We start from the raw sequence: 24,638 nt of genomic DNA, 5'->3' as shown, positions 1-24,638 counted from the left end.
TACTTGTATTGTTGTTTTATAATACTGGTGGAATCAATAGTATCCTCTTCAGATTTTAATATAGTATAATGTAAAATAAAAAATATAGTACTATCTGAAATTGCAGGAATTAATAAAACAATATTAATATATTGTTTTGTGAATCAAAAGTATAAACATGTGTAGGTACCTAACCTATTATTTATAAATTTATAATAATAATTAATAACATTCAGTAACATTCAGTAATTCATGTTTAAATTTGGTGAAATTCTCTTAATATAGTGAATTCCAGGGAACTTATTAATGGTAGGTCGTATAGGTACCTATTAACAATTTTAGTAAAAAAAAATTCACGTTCTAAGATTTGGAATCTAATTTAAATCCGCTATTAAAAATGTTTCTAGCTATATCTAATTTAAATATAGTTTCAAAATTAGGGTTTAAGAAATTTATTTTTAAATAATTTGATTATATTTTTAATTTATGATGAATATAAATTATAAACAAAATATATTGAAGAATTAAAAACAATAATGTTTTTTCAATCTGTACATTACCATACATTGAATGATTTAATAATGTATAATACAAATATTATAGACATGGATGATAGATCCCATCATGTACACTATTTTATGTATTATATTATTATTTATTGAGTTATTTTGTTTTCAATTTTTAATGTTTATCAAGCTAAATCGATGTACTTATAATAAATATGTTATAAAAAATGCTGTTTTATTTTCACTTTTTTTAAATTAATTTGATATTTACAGTAGAAGGGACAATTTAGTATCTTAATTTTTAGTCTCTGCAGACTAAATAAATCGTGCTCAAACGCCAACGCAGTCAATTACTATAGCGGGAGTTGTACAATGTACATATTATATTGCAATTTTTCCTTCTTCGTCACATATATATGATTTCAAACCAGTTTTTTCAGACTCGTCCAACCGTAGAAATTGCGATCATCTGACCTCTCAGAACCGGTCCTTTTTCAGAATCGCCTTCGCGAAAACTATGCGTGAATATAATTAAATATGATTTTTAATAGTCTGGTAAAATAAAAAACAAGGACGTTTCAAAAAAATATGTACACACACACACGTGTATGCGAGTTTAAATTGATGGAATATTATTGTTGATCTTTTTTAATGCGAGTGGGTACGATTTGAAGTATTACATGTGGGCGCTGCGCACGTAAACTGTTATTATTACACATTCCAGACAATTAACATATGAAAAATATTAATAATATAATGTATAAGAGATTTGGGCTGTTTTTAATTTTTTAGTAAGTCTGGAGAACAAATTCTTTATTCTGTTGTTTAGGATAGACGTTTTTCTAATGAAGTTTTATTGAAATTTGTTTCTATAAAAATTAATTTTTTGTAGAACTTGTTTAAAAAATATAAAAATACAATTAAGTCGAAGTTTTGTTAAGAGTATATAAAAAACCACTTAAACTTCACTTTAAATTTTAAAATATATATTTTAGACACCAATCTGAATCTTTATTAAAGTATAAACTAATAAGCGACATAAATAATTTATCATTGTTATTTATATCATTATCAAATGCATTACTTATATTATAACGAACATTAATAATTTAAACATTTTTTAATAATTATTTATTACTTTCCCGTAAAAACCTGTTACGCGAGAAAAAAAATATTATTTAGACCTTTAATTATTTGCATCTAACCAAAGTCATAAATTTGATATGAGTATATGAGTACTTAATACCTATATATTGATATAAACATTTTATTCATCCATTCAAGTATAAATCTGGCGATGACAACGTATTAATGTAATATTATTTATTATAATATTCAATTATTATACTTATAGTTATAGTTATGGCTAGTATTATATAACTAACTTGTATCTTAAGAATGTAGGTTAGATCATCTAGCTTTAAATGTCCCACCGAACTGCACACTAAGCATAAATATCATACAATAACATACAATTTTCTCAGCATTTACAACTGCATAGTGAATAATAATGAAATATGAGTAATGAATGCAACACATGCACTTTATAAATAAAACACAATATGTGTATGTTATTATATCTATAACGGACGATGCTGAGATTTTTGATGACTCAGTAATTTATAAAATATTAAAGCCACCAAGGTATATTTTACACACAGTTATAACCACATTCCATAACGCAATTTCCAATTTGTTTATCATATTCATATATTATTTTATTAATATACATATACTGTGTCCTGATCCAGGATATAATTCATATGTAGGATTAAAGGATTACAGATTTACAGACTGAATTGTATACATATATAATATGCAGTAATTAATACTCATAATTATTTTCCAAAATTAAAACTTTTTTTTGATGAAAACTCATTGTTTCTAAGTACAAATTATACATTTTAACTTTAAGTCAGCAATTTGAATTAAGTATACGCTAATATACATATTATAAATATATTCCGATCATAATAATAACATTATTTTTAATATATAAAATTTTAAATTCACATTTTACAAAGTATATTGTATTGGCTAAAATATTATTTTAAGATTAATTATTATAAATTGATTTTTTTTTTTTTTAAATAGTGAGTTGCATTATAAAAAAATTAAAAAAATATACCGTTGAAACAAGTCTTATTCTTACGCCATCTAGTGATAAAATTAAATATTTTCTCTAAAGGAATAGAAGACATAAGATATAACAAGGATAGTGAAAATTAGTAAAAGTTTAACGGCACACGAAATCATTTCTATATCATTGATAAATCTGATATTAAATGACAATAATAGTGGAGAAAAATTATTTATTTTTAAAGAATATAATTATTAAACTTCCAGGCATATTTGGCACTTAGGAAAAAGTGATTTGTTTTATATTTAACATTTAATATATTGACGTCAAAATATAGTTGTGTAAGTTTATTTTACATAATGAATGTAAAAAAATCAAAACAGAGTATAAAATTCTCTATAAATTTCGTCTATATAAATATATACTTAATATGTATTATTTAGAAGAAATTTTAGTGCTGCTACCTGCTTGTATTTTATTAAACTTGTAAGTAGTAATAAACAAATGATAAAATCTAGCTAATATCAATAAAATATCTAACAACAAATAAGAACAAAAATCATAAAATAAATATGATGTAGTGGGTGCTGAAGTCCAGTAGTCAATTAAATACATGATAAAATAATAAATATAAATATAAATTAATATAAAAATGTTTTAATTATATCATAATTGTAAATTCTTTTAACTCCATAATCAACCCGAAGATATTTTTATAGATGCCTATACCTTATACATATAAACTATAGCATGTCTATCTTTTACTGGGATGACGCCTATCCATATTTAACACAAAAATACGTATTTTATTTTGCCGCCTATTATCTAATTTAAAAAATCATTAAATCAACCATAATTGTGCGTATATCATTTTATGTACTCATCGTTAGAATTTCGAAGTATACAAACTATTATTTAAGTTGTATTTATAAATTATAATCGAAACTTAAAAGAATATGCCTACCCATATGTTTTATTTATATGAAACTTTTAAAGCAGTTTTTTAATCTTTAAATTATTTATTAAAAAATAAGTTGTCGTAAAATTACTTCTCTATTTTACCCAATAAAATTTTATATTATAATAATTTAAGGTTGTTCTAATTTTAAGACATAAAACCGTTAATTGGTATTAATTTGGTAATGTATTTGAATCTAAATTTACAAATCATTAATTAATTTAGACCAAGGCCAATAAAACGAATTATTAATAGGTACATATTTCAGTGATATGTTTGCATTTCATTGAGTTGTTTACATTATATAATAATATAATGATGTGACTATATAATTTTATTATTTTTATTATTCATTTTTAATATAATGTGTTTTTTAACAAGTTAAATTGTTTGTGCCTTTGTGGTAATAAACATATATTAATTACCCGCATAATTATTTTGAAAATCATATTCCCTTATGATATGAATTCCCTTACGTATGCATAAATTGGTGTATATTTTAAACTAAACAGGATGGGAGAATAAATTATATAAACCTCTTTGGTATAATAGTACATCACCGCACACTAGAATACTAGAATATTAAAATTATGCTAAATGTAGTCATTGATGAATGATGTGTTAAGTCTAAAAATAGAAAATTGGATTTTGTATTATAAATGCTAATGACTATGATTATATAAAAAATATATTATAAAGAAATTATTTTTAAATGCCACTTAATATATTTACGTAAAAGTTAAAAAAATTGTTATAGCATAAAATACTTAACCTCATAGATAAATAGGTTATACATAATAATATGTATATTAAAATGATGATAATATATTTTGTGTTTATATATGATTAAGTTAACAGTCTTAAATCATTTGGAAAAATACATATTATATTATTATATATCCCCCAAATAAGAAAAAAAACATCTGTGTATAAGTGCTTTGTTTCATAAATAAATATGAAATATAAATAATATAATATATTAATTATTAATTGGGTATGATTAAAATCAATAAAAAAATCATTGCACTTTAAAAAAACTATTCTGAACAAAACCTTGGTTAACTTGGGTCCATGCAGCCATTAATTTTTAAAACAATTTAAACTACCTATCAAAATAATAAACATTATAATAATAAACATTTTCAAAGTATATTTATCACCTATACCGCTATACATGGGAGCCCATAGGTAATATTTTAGGGGGGGGGGGGTCAAAATAAAAATTTTTTCGAATGTAAGATAATAAAGATTTAATGTTATTTTATAACATTTGGTTGTTAATAATAATTGCCATAAGAATAAATAAATAATAATTGTAATAAGTATATAAAAAAATAGAAATTAAATAATATAATTAAGTATATTATTCAGTATCAGTAAATAAGAACTGCAAATTCCTTCGTCTTATTCCAAACATATTAATGACATCCTAAATGAAAGTATAGCCGGGCTATACTCTTAATAATAATAATATTATACCTGCTATAATATACCAACCCTATTAATTATAAGCTATTGCCTATGGCTACAAAATATATTCAAATCAATATCAATAGGTAATAGACTAATTAATGACAATATTATATACAACATATAGGAAACTGCAGTGTTATAAAATTGAATCTAAACGACTAAAATGTCAATAATAAGTTGATAAATTGCATTGAAAATTTAGCGTTTCAAATAATCTTTATAAAAATATTTGGAAAGGGTTTCTATGAATATTTGAAAGATAATTAAATAATTATTTTCGTATTTATTTCAAAATTGAAAGTAATAATAAAACGTCTTATAAACCAATAAAACACACAATTTTTGCTGAAGTATATAATAACAATAATTTTTTCTGTAAATTTATGTGTAAATAATCAAAACAGAAACTATACCCACCTCTGAATTAATTATTGACAATACCTAGTTAATACCTTCTAATAATTAATTTACATATTATTATACACAGTGGCGTAGCCAAGGATTTCTTTTAGGGGAGGGTTTTTTGTTTTAATAAAATAAAATAAATCTACAATCGTGATAAAATGATAAAATAATTGAATGATAATGATTATTATAACCAGTGCAGTCGATAATGTGAATACAGCATAACAAAATACATTTTACCACGACCAAACGATTGTATTCCTATATTATAAACATTATATTTTTGATATAAATACGGCCGAAGGGGGGGATTTCAACATGTCCCCCCTGGCTACGCCACTGATTATACAGAATTAACTAAAGAATTTAATTTCATTAATCGATTTTACTGCATAATTTAAATTTACAAATTAATTTCTATAGCTATTTATGTACCATGTGTCCAATTAATAAAAAGTTAACAAATTCGAGTAAACTCTTCTAATTTTTGGTTCAGCTTTGATATTTTGTTAAGTGACTTTGATACATCATATATTTGTAAAATATTATATAATAATAAAATTTAATGTAATACATATTATTCGGGTTAATTATATAATATTATAATATTAATAGTTACGTATTATATTGGTTTATTGATAAAAATTAAACAAAAAGATACAAAATAAAAAAAAGTATGATGTCAGTATTGCTTTGCTATATATTAGGTGTCGAATGGGTTACTATTAAATATTAATAGGTGTATTTAATTTTAATTCCATGATAATCATCGTATATACGAAAAACGATTCTGGGCGGAAACAGTCTATCAGCCTTACCACCAAGTGATATGTTATTTTGGTATAGCTATTAACATCATATATTTTATAATAGTAGGTTAAAATAATTTTTTTTCCGAAAATATTGCATTTATTATATTATTAGGATTTATTCATTATAAATTATAAGAATATATATTTTTCGTATTTCGTTGGTCTTTGATTCATTTTATCTCTAAAACTATTTTAGGGCACTCATAAATTGTCTCTTAGGAATTTTTTTTTAAAAAGGTTACTCGAATGTCTCTACTCTCGAATTTCCTCCCGATTTCAAAAATAGTATTCACTTAAATTGCCTCCTATTTTAAACAGTGACTCTTTTGTACTGGAATCGTCCCCGATAGCTATAATTAATTGATTTAGGTATAACCTTACATATTAATATATTATAGACTAATAGACATATCAAATAAACTGAGTACTGAGAAAATAAATGTTAATAAATAGTTATAATATTTTAGTAAATAGACCGACTTAGCTGTAATAATTATAAAAATAATAAAAATAAATAAGCAATACATCAAATAATTTAGGCGAAATACAATTTTGTTATACAAATATTTTTGTAAAATTAATAAATTCATCACTTTCTTAAGAATTTAAAATAATTTATCTAATTTAGTAAATATAAAATTTAATAAAATGAACTGTGCCTCTTTAGCTCAGTGGTAGAGCACTGGTCTCGTAAACCAGGGGTCGTGAGTTCAAACCTCACAGGAGGCAATAAGTTTTTTTTACCTAATTAAACAATATTAAAAAACACAGATTTAATTAATTAACTTTTTCATAAAAATAAAACAAAACTAATAAATTGATTGTATTTTATTTTAAAATTTGATTTATGCAATTAGTTAGAAAAAGTTTTATCTATTGATTAAATTCATCTTAATATTTCTATGGATTAAAAAATTGTTTAGTAGCAATTTGAAGATTTTTTGGTCAAAATATTTGATTTTTTAAATGTTTTTAGGTTATAGTCCAAATTTATAATATATTCATTCTTCTTAATTCGTAAATAAGTAGATTGAACTAATATATATATATATATATATCTTTTAAGCATTAAAGTAAAGTTTGGCAAACTATGTAATTAGATTCATAGTATAAATGGCTAAAATTGTCTTAATATTAAATTATAATTTTAAAATTATATATTGTAATGTGTTTGTGTATAATAGTGTTAATACTGTATGGTCTGTACACAATATACAAAATGGTCGTAAAAGTAGAAGTTGAATGTTTCAAATTTATACGGTTAATATTTTTTGAATTAAAATAAAGTTATTTATTTTAAAATCAAAGTCCAATGTGTCCTACTGTCCTGTAAAGTTTTCCTTTTTCTAACAAAAAAAAATTATCGAAATCTGATCACTACGAGGCTGAGGGATTTCCTGCAATACAATTTTAGAGCAAAAAAACAGGTCGCTTGCAAGCCGCAGTCCCCTTAGAGAAAAATGGTATTTTAATGTTTATATAAAATTTCACAAAATGTAAGGGGCCTCACTACGGTTATTATTTAAGAGACAACATTTAGGTAATTCGTCTTAGCCGCCCGAGATCTATGTGTTAGTTGTAAATGATTATTAATGTAAGTAAAATTCTATGCGGGTACCGGCTGGAGTCACCAGTGGTTGCCACTCTCGTACGCGCATGCACATGTCAATAACTCGATATAAATATAAAAATTCACTATACGAATTTTACTTATAGATTTGATAAAATAAATGATAGTTAACGTTGTCTGATCTTAATTCTGAAAAAATATTTAAATTCACCAGAAAAATGTCTATGGATCGCATGAAACATTCCGGTTTTAATTTTAATTTTAAATTTAATATTATGATTTGCAAAAATTATATTTTCAAGTTTTTATTACCACTTCTGACTTCATTAGAGTATAAGATTTAATTTTTACAAAGTATTCCGTACGATCTATAGACAATTTTCTACCGAGTTCAGATTTTTTTTCAGAATCAAAATCGGACATCTTAAATTAACTTTAATTTTGTCAAAACTTAACGTCTTTTGAGCTTAAATTGACGGCAGTAGCGAGGCGTATAATATATTTTTAGTTGTTGCAAAAGAAAATGCTGCAAGACCATCTTATCAACTATGAACTAGAACAAGTTGTTTACTTAAAAATTCGATGATAATATATTTATATATTATATACAAAATACAATTATACAAGTATAAATAAAATACCTACATGGGTTTTAATTTTTAATAAAACTTTTAAAGATATTGCATAAATGATACTAATGAAATTTTTGTTCTGCAATAGGTATTTACAATTTATATCAATTTTTATAATATTTAATATGACATTTAACTGTGCTTAAATAAATTAATTTCCTCCAGGATCGGCAACACGCCTCTTTAGCTCAGTGGTAGAGCACTGGTCTCGTAAACCAGGGGTCGTGAGTTCAAACCTCACAGGAGGCAAGCAATTTTTTTTCAACTTTACAATATGTTTTTTTCCAATTTTCTAATACGTTATAAAAAAATATAATTATAAGATACCTAGTTTTAAACCATATTCATTTTTTCATTGTTAATCTTTAATTAATCTATTATTATTATATTATTATATCCCAAACACTCCAAAATATTGTTTTCAATATTATAATTTTTGTTTTTTTGTTACAGGTAATTTTTCTCGAAATTAAAAACCTTTAAAAATCATAAAAACAATTAATGTATATTGTCTAATTTGCAAATAGTCAATTCTAATAATTATAATATGCCCTTTGATAATAATATTATAATTTATAATAGTATATCTGCAGACATGCTATAGCGTCTTTTACTCTTTTATAACTAGATAATATAGAACAGCTACAATTTTTACAAATAACACAGGATTACGTACTTACAAATTAAGCTCTACAACTTACAACAGTTACAACTTGTCAGATGTAATTTTTAAAAGTGGGAAAAGGTCGAATATTTTGATAATCGATGGTGGTGGTGTAGTGTTTGAGCGTGATATTTTAATGTAGCTTAACGATTGATATTTACCTACATATTATATATAATTTTAATTTTAAAGTCTATAGTAGTTGATAGAGAACTTGTCAATACGTATTACAATTATAATACTTATTATTTGGCACTCGAGAAAAACTATTCATTAGTTAACTTTTATATGTAAAATATTCACACAAGTTATTTATTATTTAATTAATTAAATAACTAAAGTAATACTTTACTTCCTTTATTATTATTTAGGTCTAATAAATCATTTTATTTTTAACTGTTTTAAGTGATTACAAAAAAGTGCTTGCATAAATAAGATTAATTAATTATCATAAAAATATTTTATATTGTGTTTGGAATCTCAAATACCTATATTGAAAATTAACTTTAATAATCTATTATTTATAAATATATATTTAATTAAACATTTATCGAAAAATAAACTATTTTCAGCTTTCTAACTATTTAATAGTTAACTATAGATTAAAAGTACAATAAAATAGTAACAGAAAAGTGTGTTAAATTAATGCTTTACGGTCTTTACGTTCATAATTTAACATTTAAAAAAGGTACTGCGAATAGTGCAAATAGGTGTTTTCTATGTTTTCAAATGTATTTTGATTATATATAGTTGGTTCTAGAGTTTGTTGGATCATCAAGTATCTAGATTACAGTTGATACATTATACAGATCTAATCACCATTATACAAAAATAATAATAAGATGTATTAAATATAAATGTATCAAAAGTTATAAAATGTATGTATATATAATGTATATACGATAGTACGATACACCTCGTAAGTTGTAAGGTATATTTTAATACATTTATTATGCACGTGTCGCGTGTGTATAGTATTCGTATATTGTACATATCGTTTGCGATGTACGTATCGTACGTGTATTTTCTAGACTACTTCAATGGTATTCAGGTTAGGCGAGTTTTTTGTATGCAAAACACATTTACGGATCACCCATGCCAAGGTTGGTTAGTTTCTTTACGTTATCTCGTTTGTTTGCACAACGTATGTGTTGTTATTTTTTATTTATCAGAACGTTAACTGCATTTCAAACTCTGACACTCGGTAACGACTCCACAATTCAAAATGTATTTCAAACAAGTAAACAGTAATGTCACTTTTATATTTCATTACGTTATCATAACGTATTCATAATTTATACTTTAAAAATTGTATATGGGGGGGAGGTATGACTATCACAATTCACAAAATTATTGGCGATGAGCCTGCGTATATGCGGCAGTGAATATGCTTAAAAAATGACACACACACACACACAACATGCTGTTTTTTCTTATTCAAAGACCTTGGAATTGCTCGAATTACTACTACCTGTTAATGAATACTTAGGTTGTAATACAGTTGTAAAATTAGGATAGAAAACATAATAAAGAGTTACTACATAGTTAACGTAAAGTGGGAGAATAAAACTCTGAAGGAGAGTGAGAGATACACCGGAGCAAAAAAACGAAATACGAAATTCCATAATATTTTGTAATTTGAATACCTATTACCTACATAATATTAAAATCTTGGGGCAATCTTTGTCTAAAAATAGACATAACTAAAATCACTTTCAGGCCACACACATTTCGTGAAAACGGACAGCCGTAATATTTATATTATATATAACACAAAATAAAATATAGGCACTACATTTTTTTCAGTATAGTTGGAGGTGGCTAAATTAGATCTTGATAAACTCCTATAGATTTATAGTTAATTTTTATACATTTTTATACAATTTCATATATCTAATACATTTTTTGGGGAGGTTGCTAAGCAGTTGTTTAGAGCAGGTTAACTCTTATAGCTCTCCAATATTCACATATGATTGGAATGATTGGATATATAATTTGTTCCTAATCGTCGTGATGCAGGAATTAGATATTCGGTGCGAGGTCATTTCCACGCGAAGTTTTAAATGTTCGAGTTTTACATATATTATGATACCTCCAAAAATATTTTGTACGATTAAAACTATATATATCAAATATGTACATGGTACCATTACTACCATTTAACCACCTTGTAAAAAATTTCACAACCACGATTTGTTAGTAAATTGGACATTTTATTCAGACGAACACTTCAAATACCAGTTACAAAATAACAACTTGTGTCTTGTGATAATTTGTCGGATTATTAATCGACCTATACTATTTTATGTCTTATTGACTTATCTTAATTGCTTTACCCAGAGCATATAGGTTCTGGGTAATGGATCTCTTTAAAGTAGAAAATTGTAGAAAATCAACAAATTTATTTTTGAGTTACTTAAAAAAAAACTCACTGCCCCCCCCCCCCCCACCCCCGTAGACCACCGAGTAACCATCTACAAGGGGTCCAGGGACCACCAGTTAAAATCCTATGGTCTAGAGTCTAGAATCTAGGTTCTAGAGTATTCGATATTTTTTTGATAATGGTAATGAATAAGAAAATACAATATCCGATAACTACATAATAAGCTGCGACAACATTATACTCGCACCGAAACGGCCACGCCAATTTGTCCTAGACCCTCGTGGGATGTATATTATATATAATATATATATATTGAATATTCATAGTTTTATGTTTTTCAGAATGACAAGATATTTTGACGAGTTTTATTCAGTTAGATGTGTAAATAGTACCTTATTAACAAAACAGAAACTATATTTTGTACAACTATATAATCATTAATTAGTAATTACTAAGTTTATAAAATATATACTTAGTTTATACATAATACTACCTATAGATGATTCCGATGGTGTAATATACATAATTAAATTACTTTTTATAGTTTAGAGTGTTTAGACAATGTATACAGGTAAGATTGTAAAAATCAATACGATGTATTAAATTAGGTAAATATATATTATTTTTTTATGTTATCAAAAATTAATTACTTAGAAATTTTATGAATAATGATATTCGTGATTCATCTATTCAGTAGGTTTCTTTAATTCTGTTTAGTGAAGTAGTATCAAAGAAGCATAATATGTTATGTTGTAAGCCATTGAACTTTGTGAAGAAAGCCTTTGGATACAATAAAGGAGGGACCCTTCCTTCACACTCATTCTATTGAAGAAAATATGGTCGAACCCCTCTTAAATGTTCTATAGCACGAGCACTATCTTGCATCATACCTATCTAAGGCAGCTGATCAAAAAGGTGCATACAACTATAAAAAATACTCTTAACAATAAGTCCAAAGACATCTGCAGTTTCAGTTGCTCGTGGTTGTTAGTAAAAGAACACCGGTTCCCTCGCTTACGCACCCAACCTATACTTATAAAAATATATGCACGATGCGCCCTTCCATTAACATGAACGAAAAACTATTTCTCAATTTAAAATAAAATCGTAGTAGGTAATCGTACCTTATTAAGTTATAAAATTAAATTAAAAAAAATAAAAAATATAAAAATATAAAATTATTTAATATATTTAAAAAATTTCACACTTGAACACAATTATTGTATTGGTTTGGTTTAAAAAATAATATATAAGTGAGGATAGCGAGATAAGTACACGCAGAAATATCTACATTTATTTATTCATATTGACACCAAACTTTATTCTGTTTTAAATACAATATGTGGATATATGTTTGATTATATTTATTGCTAATATTATATTAACACATCATATATTTGTTGCTTTTTTCCATATTTTTAGAGTATATTGCAATTTGTTTTACTGTATTAAGTTATAACTAACTGCAGTAGTACGTCATATTAAAGTAGTGTTATGAAATGCTATAAAATCCTAAGCCTGTTGTCTGCTCATATCAGCCAATAATATTACAGTAAACAAGCGTCTTTATTAAAACCGTTTTAACATGTTAGTCATTATTCATATTCTAATTACAATTTTTAATTTTTAATACACAATTATTACAAATATGTAATAATATGTAGATTGTTTAAATTGTTCAAGTATTATTATAAGCCCATGGGGCATGGGCCACGAGTCCTGCAGGTCACTTTATAAAACTATATTATATTATGCCATTATGGTGTTTAACTGAATATGTAATTCAGCCAATTTTCTTAATCATTTTTCTTACAATGAATAAAAAAAAGAATAGTCATTTTTAAGAACTTTATACATTGAATGATTGTAATGCTGTTATCAATACTAACGTTAATAACCTATTTTAGTATCTTATAAAATATTATTTCATACTATTGTGTACAATTTTATTATTATTATGTATAATTAGTAATTACTCGTTAGTCGTTTGCTAGACCTATATAGATATATAGACATGGTTATAAGTTATAACTAATAACTTATAACCAGTGGCGTACCAGAGGGGGTTGTCGAAACCCCCCTTTCGGTCTATTTTTATCAAAAATATAATGTTTATAATATAGGAATACAATCATTTGCAAGGGCAGGGTTCAGACCCCCCCTGAAATTTTCTCTTGAAATAAGATTGAATAGGTTTAAATGCCTATTACATTTAAAAATTAAAAGTTGTATAATATAACATATTTATACTCTAAACCCCCCCAACATTTTTTCTTGCTACGACCTTACCGTTATATGAAAATACATATTTATCTTATTAAAAAGATAATAACACACACTATATATTTCGTATTACCTAATACCTACATCGGCTACATCTATACAATATTTTACAAAGTCTGTAATAATAATAATGAATAGTTTTTGAGCAACAGTTCTACCAGGAATATTCCCAGTATCCTGTCGACCCAGTCCACCCATCATGCTCATCGATAAAATACTATACTTTACTCCAATTATAATTTATGTATTATGTATAACAATTCTTTTTAGAGTAACTATAACCTAAAATATTTTGTATATGAGTAAATGACTATAATAAACAAGTAATAATACTTATCGTACTATTCTAAACATTCAAGTCAATAAATATGGCTAATTACTTATATTATTAAAATAATTATGCATATAGCATTATAGCTATTATAATAGCTATGTATAGCTGTTGATGAACAAAAAAATATAACATTTAAAATTATAGTATTGTACTCTTACCTGTATGAAGTTTTAGCCGTAGAGTCGGGAAGGTCTTTAGTTTTCTTTTCAACTTCTTTATCTTTTAAATTGTGTACACTACTTATATTGGATGTATCTGGAAAAATACATAAGCATTATAAATAATGGTAATAAACTTGATAACAAATATTTTGTTAGTATAGGATATTATTTATAAATAATAGCTACTTGTACTTTATTCATTAAAATTTAGAACTAAACGTAATATTTCAAACTGTTTTAGTGTTTTGTTAAACACAATAACACAAATATATAGCGCAATTTTCAAAATAATTTTGAACTATTTAAATTTTAAACCGTTCAACGGTACGTGGTATTACCTTAACAGTTGCTAAAATTAGTCCAACCCTATTCGTACACTTAAAAACAAATAAATACATTTGAAATATCATAAGAAATTGATGAAATTTTTTTCATATGCAATAATTGAACATTGAAACTATGAAAACATTATGTGACTCAAGTAATCAGAATAAATTAATTAAAAGCATATTATAGATTACAGCAACGCCATCTATATTTAATCAATAATACTTTAGTCGTCTTACATACTGTAAAAATGGCAACATTGGATATAGCCGAAATAGCTCAGTTGGGAGAGCGTTAGACTGAAGATCTAAAGGTCCCTGGTTCGATCCCTGGTTTCGGCAGAAATTTTTTGTCATTTTAAATTTTAAAATTTTAATCGTATTTTATTTTATTTTTTCTGTGACATAAACGAACATAATTTCCACCTGCCGAAATAGCTCAGTTGGGAGAGCGTTAGACTGAAGATCTAAAGGTCCCTGGTTCGATCCCTGGTTTCGGCAATATTTTTTTAAAATTAATGTGAAATGTTTATTTAAATTTATGTAAGAATAATAGAATATGACAATTAATTATTATAGCTAATTAATAATAAAAAAAATTAACAGAAACAATGAATTTAATGCAAGAAAAATGTTAATTTTGAATTTGCATGCCGTTTTCGAATAGGAATTGAAAAATTATGCTAAATCATAAAAAATATTAAAAAGAAGGGGGACTCCTCCAACCGCCAAAAATCCAAAACTGCTTACAAAGTTACAAGGAAGTATTATTTTATATACCAATTTACATATTGTACTCAATAAAAATATTTAAAAAAAAATTACTCAACTTTCAAAATGTTGTTAAAAATATCTTTATAACATGCAGAATGAAAATGTATTATTTATTATTTTTTGTTCCTATTTACAATATGATAAGTTAGTAATTTTATTTACATAGAAATGGTGTTTTAGTAGTTTTACCACTTAGTACTTATAAATTATAATATAGTATAGACCAGAGTCGTAGGGCTTGATGAAACTGACCCAGGCCAGGGGCGCAAAATTCAGAATAAAATATACCATATATTATACCAATTATTAATAACATAAATTTTATTTAGAATATGGGCAAAATAATTATACTAGAATAGTTACGCTATAGTACTTTATTATGGTGTGTTGTGTACAAAAATATTACAATTTACAAGTTTTTTACAAAACAATATATCAATATCATTATAATATAACACCGAGACACCAAGTGCCCAAATGATATTTTAAGAACTGTTAGTTGCCGATAATGTGTTTTGTTTTGTATAATTGTTAATATAATGATTTTCAAAATCGATTATTATTATTAACTCATAGTTGCATGTTTAATTTAAAATTAGGATTCTAAATGTTTTATTTTTATATTTTAAAGACCTTCATCAATTTATTCATATTTATGGGTGGTAGATAACTACTCCTATTTTAGTATTAAGTTTTTTTGTATCAGTCCATGAAAGGAAACACTTGAGAAAGAAGTTTTAGTAAACTTAAAATTATTAAGAACTATCTAAGGTCTACAATGTCACAGGAAAAATTGACAAATATGAGTATTATATCGATTGAACGTGAATTGGCTTCAAATATTTATTTTGAAAATATTATAGATAAATTTGCTACTAAAAAAGAATGAAAAGTGAAATTTTGAAATATATAAAAGTCGGTAGGCTAAATTGATATCAGTGACCCGTGAGGGCTTTCCCCTTACACCACTAATATTGATTATTAACACTTACATAAAAAACTGAGTGGGCCAAGCGCAACTAGGGGGGGGGGGCTAAATACTTTTAACTTGAGTTATTGAAAATCAAAAATATTGATAACATATACATATAATATTAACGTATTTATTGTTTTAAATAATTAAAATTTGTAAGAACTTCCATGTTTCAAAACAATATAAAAAATACGACCAATGGGGGGGGATGCACTGTCGTTGAGTGTCGTTTGTCATGGGGTAAAATCTAGTTTAACGTAATCAAATGCTCAAACAATGGATTTTTGTCTAATACACCCAAAATTACAAAAACTTTTATCAGCCGAAATAGCTCAGTTGGGAGAGCGTTAGACTGAAGATCTAAAGGTCCCTGGTTCGATCCCTGGTTTCGGCAGTAACTTTTTTGTCCAGTTTTTTTATATCACATTTATTAGTTTATATTCAATTTTTATTACACTATTATCAATTATAATAAGTGACGGTTACTACCTTTTTATTATTATTTGTTAATTGTCAATTATCGTATATTTTAAAAACTAGCATAAACAATTGTTTTTGTAAAATATGCTTTTAAATACAAAATTAATTATTTTTTTTTTATCACAAAAAGATATATTTGTTATTTTTAACTTGTTCAAGAAAAATAATAAACTATAATATAAATTTAATTCACCATAAAAGAAAAAACATGTATATCTTAAAATTTAAGTGTTTTTTTATTTTATTTAATTAATTTGTATTTTTATTTTTATTTTTTACAAAATATTCCAAGACACCCACAGAAACTAAGTATTTCATAATCTGTTCTTAAATATTTTAAAAATACTTTAGAACTCTGTATTGAACAATTTGTCCACATTTTTTACTTTTATAAAATTGCATAAGCGCTATGTTCAGTAAATGTGTAAAAAAACCTAAAAATCTAGATACTAGGGATAATAGATAACTAATGAGTAATGAGTAATAAAACATTTTGAGCAGTAAATATATTCATGGCTCATGATAATTACTATAATGTTAGGTTAGGTAATTAGGTTCAATGGAATAATTATGACAGAAACACTTGCCTTGGGGTATACAATTAAATTGGGAGCTTGTATGTATGATAGAGATGTTGCAGGACAGTGTCTCAAGTGAGAACTTTAAAATTGTTAGTATTTAAATAAATGATTGACAATATTACTGAAAAATTACCTTGATAAATACAAAATCTCAAAACCTTATTCTTTAAATCTTTGTGGAATATGGTCCTAATGTATAAAATTATTATTAACCCAAATAGTATACATCTTGCAGTATAGTAGATTTCAAATGATTGAGATTTGAAATAATTCTATCATTTCATATGAATACTTAAATACAATGTAAATGAGGTGGGAACACCATTTTGGCCAGGCACTAATGGTTTGACGTTTGAACAAATGATTACATAACATTTAGGTTGTTAGTTATAAATGTTATAATAATATACCTGAAGTTTATAAAAAGTAAAAGAAACAATATAGGTAATTTCTTTTAGATGAGAGCGAATGTGGAATCATTGTAATGATTGTTATAATATAATTAGTAAAACGATGGATTTATGATATATTTTCAACAAATTTATAGTTTGTATAATTATAATATTATATGTAATATGTATGCATTTTTTTGTATTTTAATTACATGTATATTATAAGTAATATTATAATAGTTAATAGAATATAAATAATATGTACTATTTAGTATCAATGTTAGTAAAACAAAATAGTTTTGTAAAAACGTCAACCTATATTATATAAATTTTTTTAAAAATTGGGTACTTACGCTAATATTTCTAATTAACAAAATCTTATACATACTAATACATACATTTATAATTATTAATTTAAATCTAAATACTTCAATATTAAAAATTGTGTAACTCAGTAAAATTGTTTGAAGTCTTCAAGAATCTTAATGAGTATCTTTACAGTTTAGCTACATTTAAAATTAGAAACATAACATCACGAGTTAGATACATTTAATTATATTAAAATGTATTGAATTTACCTTTAAGTTTACTAATATATTCTATGTTAGTTGGATGAATAGATGATAGTTTTATGTCAATCATTTTCATTTTGGAATTCACATATTTCATATCTTCTTCGAATTTCTAAAATTAATGTTTAAAACTAATTTAAATACAATTATACTTTTTTTCAAATATATTATATTATTAAAATAAAATATATAAGTACCTTAATAGTGTCTGGCTGATCATCAAGCCCCGAATACGACATGGTCAATTAATAATTAATAAAAAAAAGCACAATAAATTAAATGTACAGCTTTAAACATTCTAGATTAATATTTAGACAAATATTTTGGAAACGACTAAAGGCCAGCATATCATAAAATGTTATAAATTATTAACACAATAGAACTTATTCTTACGACACTTTCATACTTATAGACTAATAGACTATAGTATAAATGTAGCTATTATAAAAGGTATAATGATAAATTATAACTTTTCAAATATTGAAGAAAACGGCGCTTATCTTTTATCTTATCATTACATAGTATGTAACGAAAAGAAGAAAAACCGTTAATTATTCTAAAAAAACATAACCAATTTTTAATATTGTCAAACTGATAATTATTAAATATTAAATTAATTTTTTAAAACAATTTGCTAAAATTATAGTTGCATTATTAATTAATATATATGCATTTTATAATTCAAATGCAACTGTTTTCTTGAGTAATGAAATTTAATTTCTTCCATGATTAAAGTTGTTTACTATTTATGCGTACTTCATACTTAATACTTATCAATTATCATTAGCTATTTCAGAAATCAGAATTCAGATCTTAGTGATCCTATATTTTTCTAGATTTCTTATTTTCTTGCTCTGCTATTTTATTTTCAATGTAAATTAGAAGTACTCACTTAAGTTAATGATCTACGTTTCGTTATTTGTTTGTTTGATAGAATAAATTATATTTACACTTAACACTATTTAATCAAGGTAATAATTTATTATTTACGTAAGAGTTACTATTTACTAGTTAATAATTTAAACCCTTTACTCTCAAACTTCTGAGTTGTGTTATACTTATACTTATACAGTATGTTATATTATTATAAAATATACATTTATATTCTAATATGTTTTTGCTATGAGTTAGGGTATATATATTATATATATTATAATTAGCACATGCTAATGAACTTTTAAAATCTTCATGTTGTAAATCAGTGATCTCCTATTATTTTTTTTGGAGGACCACTATGAATTCAGGAAGTTTTCTAGAAACAATTGAATTTAATGTACATGTCTTTCCAAAGAAAAAAAACATATACAATGAAAATTATTAAAAACTTAATTCAATTTACCAAAAAATAATACATTTCTAAATTTCTTGTCTACAAACCAAATAAAGTTTGTCCGTGAACTGCATGTGGTCTCTTATAATACAATAGCACTATACAATGGTTTTTAATATTAGGTAATTTAGTATGAATAATTAATAGCTGACAGTACATACTGCACAATAAAATGATCCAATCATAAACCTTTGTAGTAATATTATTAATTATTAACTTTTCTTTTAAACATTTTTATAGTACAATATAACTTTACTATTACTATGATTATGTAGTATGCAATTATATTCAAAAAAACTGATTAATATTAACATATTTTTTTTTTTTGTAATCTACAGATATTTTATTCATCTACACCCGAGACCATGGACGATAAAGATGTCATTGATAATTCTGTTAAAACGGAAACAATTAATTCTGAAACTAATAATCCTGATCAACTAGCTACCTTAGAAGTAAATGAACCTTCTACAGTTGATCAAGTAAAAAAAGAATCAATAACTGAACCTGCATCAGCACCAACATCAGAACCTGAACCAGAACAAATATCTACTGAGGATACTGATAAGGTCAAAGAACCTGAAAAATTAGAATTAGTTGCTGTAAAAACATCAGAGGACACTGAAAAAGTTGAAACCCCTACAGTTGTAGTTAGCGATCCAATACAACAAGACACTGTTGTTGATCAACCTACACCAGTATCAGATCAATTATTAACAACATCTGATAATTTAATGGAATCTGCAGTTCCTACTCATGATAATTTAATTGAACCCACTCAAGATCAAATTGTTCCAGTTAGTCAAGAAAGTTTAATAAAAGACAGTCAACAAGTTATTCCTGTCACCAGTGTAACCGATTCAGCCTTGAATAATGATATAAAACTGGAAGATAACGGAGTTGATTTAGATCAACAATCAGTGTTAAGTATGAAAGATTCAGAATTAAAAGACTTGGTTATGAGAGAATTATCTGAATTTTTAACTGATGAACCATCACAAAATGTTGGACCTACCCTACTTGAAATAAAGTCAGAACTTATAAAAAATGAAGACCAAATTAAAATTGAAAATCTTGAAAATTCTTTATGCAAGGTTGATAAGAATGATCAGAAAGAAGAGAAAAAATCTGAAAATGATATTGCTGATGCATTGTCAACATTAGCAACTGCTGCTTTAAACCAGGCACCTCCTACTAATGGAACTGCAGAAAGTGTAATTTCAAAATCTGTACAGCCAACAGTACAAGTTAAACAAGAAGGACCAGCATGGTGTGATGTTGGTGTCATTAAAGGTACTACTTGTTTAGTGAAACAATTTTACTCGACTTCTACTACTGATGAACATGAAAATACTAGCTTAGATCATTTACCAGATTATACACATAAATTAAAAATCGATATTCAACCAGGCACAGCTTACAAACTTCGTATAGCTGCTATAAATACTTGTGGCCGTGGAGAATGGAGTGAAATATCTGCATTTAAGACCTGTTTACCAGGTTATCCAGGTGCTCCATCAGCTATTAAAATTACAAAAGCACCAGATGGTGCTAGTTTAACATGGGAAGCCCCTCCTACTAGTTCTGGTAAGATTTTAGAATATTCTGTTTGTTTGGCCATTAAAAGTCCCAAGGATATACCATACCAAAGTCCAAAACCAACTTCAACAAATTTAAATTTTGTTCGTGTTTATTGTGGACCTCATAATGCCGCTGTAGTTAGTCATGAGTCACTTGGAGCCGCGCTGATTGATCGGACTAATAAGCCTGCTATAATATTTCGAATTGCTGCAAAAAATGAGAAGGGATATGGACCAGCTACACAAGTTAGATGGTTACAAGACAGCAATGTACCTGGATCAAATAAAAACCCTTCAATGAAAAGAGAAAAGAGTGTTAATCTTTTAACTGGGGTTCCCAAAAGGCCCAAAATGTAATAATTCGACACATTGTAAATTAATATTCATATTATTTTATTTAAATCGATATTTTCCAAGATTTAATATAATAACAATAATAATATATTTATTTTACATGTTCTGATTATAATTTTATATACACTTCTTATTAATTAATGTATAATATTATGTATTAATGAAATTAGTTTTCAAATATTTAGGGATATTATATTTTATTATTAATAAATAAACCAATATTTTATTAATTGACCATTTAACACTAGGTATGAAAAATATACAATAAAAGATATTTTTGTTCTGTAATATTTCTTTTTTTGTAAGAGATTATTTTATAATTTGAACTATTAGATACCTAATTTTACTAGCATTATATGTATTGTATGCTAGTAAACTAGTTTTATTCAATTTATAAGGTTGAATTTATGAATATGAATACTGAATACTATATATATATATGCTTACTTGATTAAATTGTATAGCATGTATTATTTGTATCTATGTGTGATATGTTTGTATAAACAATTAATGAACACGCCCCAGAAAGTAATAAAAAAATCAATCTTAATATTGTCTCCGAAAACATTTATTGACCCAATGGTAGTAGTTTATTAGATATATCTTCTGAAGGTCAACAATTTATAACATATTTTGCAGCACATTTTCTGAATTCTGAGTTTCAATAAATAATTGCCCATATAATTTGTCAAATATTTTATCAGTAAAATATTTGAATGTATCCACTGATCCATCTGTTTGGTTTAGTGTTCAACTGTCAACTGATGAACAAATAATATTATTATATACTAAATTACTAAACACAAATATGTTGCATATTCTAATTATACATAATATATGTAGTATGTACAGAAAACACAATTTTTAAAAGTAAAATCATTTTAATTAATGGTTTTTATTAACCTTCAATTACTAATTTGTAAAAATATTTAGGATTCTTTAAAAGTAATTTTAAATTAAATCAAAAAGGTAAAATGTTTATATATGGTCCATTAACAGATGATTAGAAAATGACTCCTAAGAGAAAATTTGAATTTAAAGAAATATGTGAAATGAGGGCTAAGATATTTCTCATCTAAATTACATTAAATTTTATTTACCTAACAGAAAATGTGGATACATATAAACCTCATGAGACACCATCTGATAACAGTTTTTTGGTGTGATCTAAAGCTATTAATTAGTTAATAATAGTTCCTATATTAGTATTATTTAATAATAATCTCCCATAATTACTTGAGAGTATTTGTAATTGCATGTACAATAACTAATTTGTATCAATGTAAAAGCCAAAAAGTAAAATGTAATAATTATTTTTATATTACCTATTTAAATTAATGTTATTAGAAGCAAGTACCTAGGTACTTGACTAATTTTAAAGTCTTAATCAGAATTATCTTAAACCACAGGTTAGAAAAACGTATTTAGCATTTTTCCTCTGAAGTAGAACCAGAACTTTTTATTATTATATTTTTTGGCTGTAATATGTAAATATTGGATATGCGTAAATTGTTCGTCGAAAATAGTTCGCGTGACAGTTGCTCGCTCGTCTAATGTTCGCATGGAAATAATTCAAATACAAAAATTGTTTGTGCATACGCATACGCCATACATAATACATTGTTCGCATATTCAATATATTATTAATTCAAAATAGGTTCACTGTTCACATAACATTAAAATATTTTTTATTTTTATTGATAAATATACCTAATAATACATACATAGAAAATAAAATACAAAATACAATGTAGTTAAGTATTTTTCTACGTTTATGGATGTCATTGTGAAGGTACATAGTTTTTAAATTTGAAATACCACGAAGATAATCAATTGTAATTGTTATAGTTTATTTTATAATCTGCACATATTTTTTTTTTTAATTTTCACTGTTATTTTGATAAATTATTTTTATAGTGATTCTTGACCCGAAACATGCTGCTGAATTTTTAAAGTATCTATTATTTTGGAGTGCATGTATAAATCTCCAAATTGATCGATGTTTGAATGAATTAGGTAAATGTAGACGAAAAACAATTGTGCCATCCTTGAATCCTTCAACTGAATTATTATTAATATTATTATAACTACTATAAATAAATAAATAACAATAATTAAATACGTCATAAATATTATTATTATTTATTTATATATTGTAATATAAATCATAACAATGCCATAAACACTAATGCCTAATGGGAATAGTCGGATCACTTCTTTGGCATCTACGACTACCTAACTGTATGTAGTAATGTAGTAATATCACTATTAATTCACTAGTATGTTATTTATTAACTACCTTATAGAATATAAAATATTAAGTCTTATTTTTTTTTTTTACAAACAATTTATGTGCAAACAAATATTTTATTCGAATAATTTTCACGCTAGCAACGGTCGCGCGAATTATTTTCGGCGAACAATTTACGTGATACCGTGATTATTGTATGCTAAATACACTAAACTTATATATATAATTAATATATTAGGTTTAGCTGGCTTAGGTATTTATTATAAAATAATAATATAAATATATTTAATATAGCTACTTTAAAAGTTACATTTAAAGTATTCCTCATATTTTTATACTAATACTTAATAATAAAATTATATATTTTTTTAACTAAAAAATATTTAGAAAATTAAAATTATATTCGTATACATCGTGATATTTTGAATTTATTCTTTTTCTTTATTAAACTCAATTTTTGTTACAACTGCTGAACTTTTAGTGTGTATAAGACATAAATAAGTTCACAGATGACAACATTTTGGGATATTGAAATTGAAATATTTCTAATAACATATTTCATAAAGTATGATGTAAGTATTTATTTCTAGATTTATTTTAAGTCGAAAAAAAAAATAATCCTTTATAGTTTGGTCGTTTGGTGGAATATGAAATATTCATCATGCCACCATCCTGATCATCCCCACCATCTATACAATATTGAGACACAGTGGCGTGCGGTCAGGGCAAGCTAGGTAAGCGGTGCTACATGGCCAAAAAAGAAGTAATAAAATGTTAACCATTTA

The 24,638-nt window shown here is 25.3% G+C and overlaps 2 protein-coding genes and 5 non-coding genes across 7 annotated transcripts in view; 6 read left to right on the top strand and 1 right to left on the bottom strand.

Annotated features, from left to right (window-relative positions):
- Window positions 1-18,810, bottom strand: part of LOC132918012 (putative uncharacterized protein DDB_G0286901) — an 81,788-nt gene extending 62,978 nt beyond the window's left edge. The window contains exons 1-3 of the mRNA XM_060979061.1: window positions 18,536-18,810; window positions 18,345-18,450; window positions 14,238-14,334 (exon numbers count right to left, since the gene is read on the bottom strand). Of these exons, the coding sequence (XP_060835044.1) occupies window positions 14,238-14,334; window positions 18,345-18,450; window positions 18,536-18,577 (245 nt within the window). The 5' untranslated portion in view covers window positions 18,578-18,810. The remainder of the gene's footprint in view (window positions 1-14,237; window positions 14,335-18,344; window positions 18,451-18,535) is intronic.
- Window positions 6,871-6,942, top strand: Trnat-cgu (transfer RNA threonine (anticodon CGU)). The gene has a single exon. It is a non-coding gene; the product is annotated as a tRNA-Thr (tRNA).
- Trnat-cgu (transfer RNA threonine (anticodon CGU)) lies at window positions 8,593-8,664 on the top strand. Its single transcript has one exon. It is a non-coding gene; the product is annotated as a tRNA-Thr (tRNA).
- On the top strand, window positions 14,836-14,908 carry Trnaf-gaa (transfer RNA phenylalanine (anticodon GAA)). Its single transcript has one exon. It is a non-coding gene; the product is annotated as a tRNA-Phe (tRNA).
- Window positions 14,995-15,067, top strand: Trnaf-gaa (transfer RNA phenylalanine (anticodon GAA)). Its single transcript has one exon. It is a non-coding gene; the product is annotated as a tRNA-Phe (tRNA).
- On the top strand, window positions 16,635-16,707 carry Trnaf-gaa (transfer RNA phenylalanine (anticodon GAA)). The gene has a single exon. It is a non-coding gene; the product is annotated as a tRNA-Phe (tRNA).
- A 320-nt stretch (window positions 18,811-19,130) lies between the features above and the next one.
- LOC132932408 (host cell factor 1-like) lies at window positions 19,131-21,890 on the top strand. Its single transcript, XM_060998772.1, has 2 exons — window positions 19,131-19,309; window positions 20,007-21,890. Exon 2 carries the CDS (start codon window positions 20,034-20,036, stop codon window positions 21,603-21,605), a length of 1,572 nt encoding a protein of 523 aa, XP_060854755.1. The 5' UTR covers window positions 19,131-19,309; window positions 20,007-20,033; the 3' UTR covers window positions 21,606-21,890.
- The last annotated feature ends 2,748 nt before the right edge of the window (window positions 21,891-24,638 follow it).

This window comes from Rhopalosiphum padi, chromosome 1 (genome assembly GCF_020882245.1).
Source record: "Rhopalosiphum padi isolate XX-2018 chromosome 1, ASM2088224v1, whole genome shotgun sequence".
Lineage (NCBI taxonomy): Eukaryota > Metazoa > Arthropoda > Insecta > Hemiptera > Aphididae > Rhopalosiphum > Rhopalosiphum padi.
This window is presented reverse-complemented; position numbering and strand designations above follow the sequence as displayed.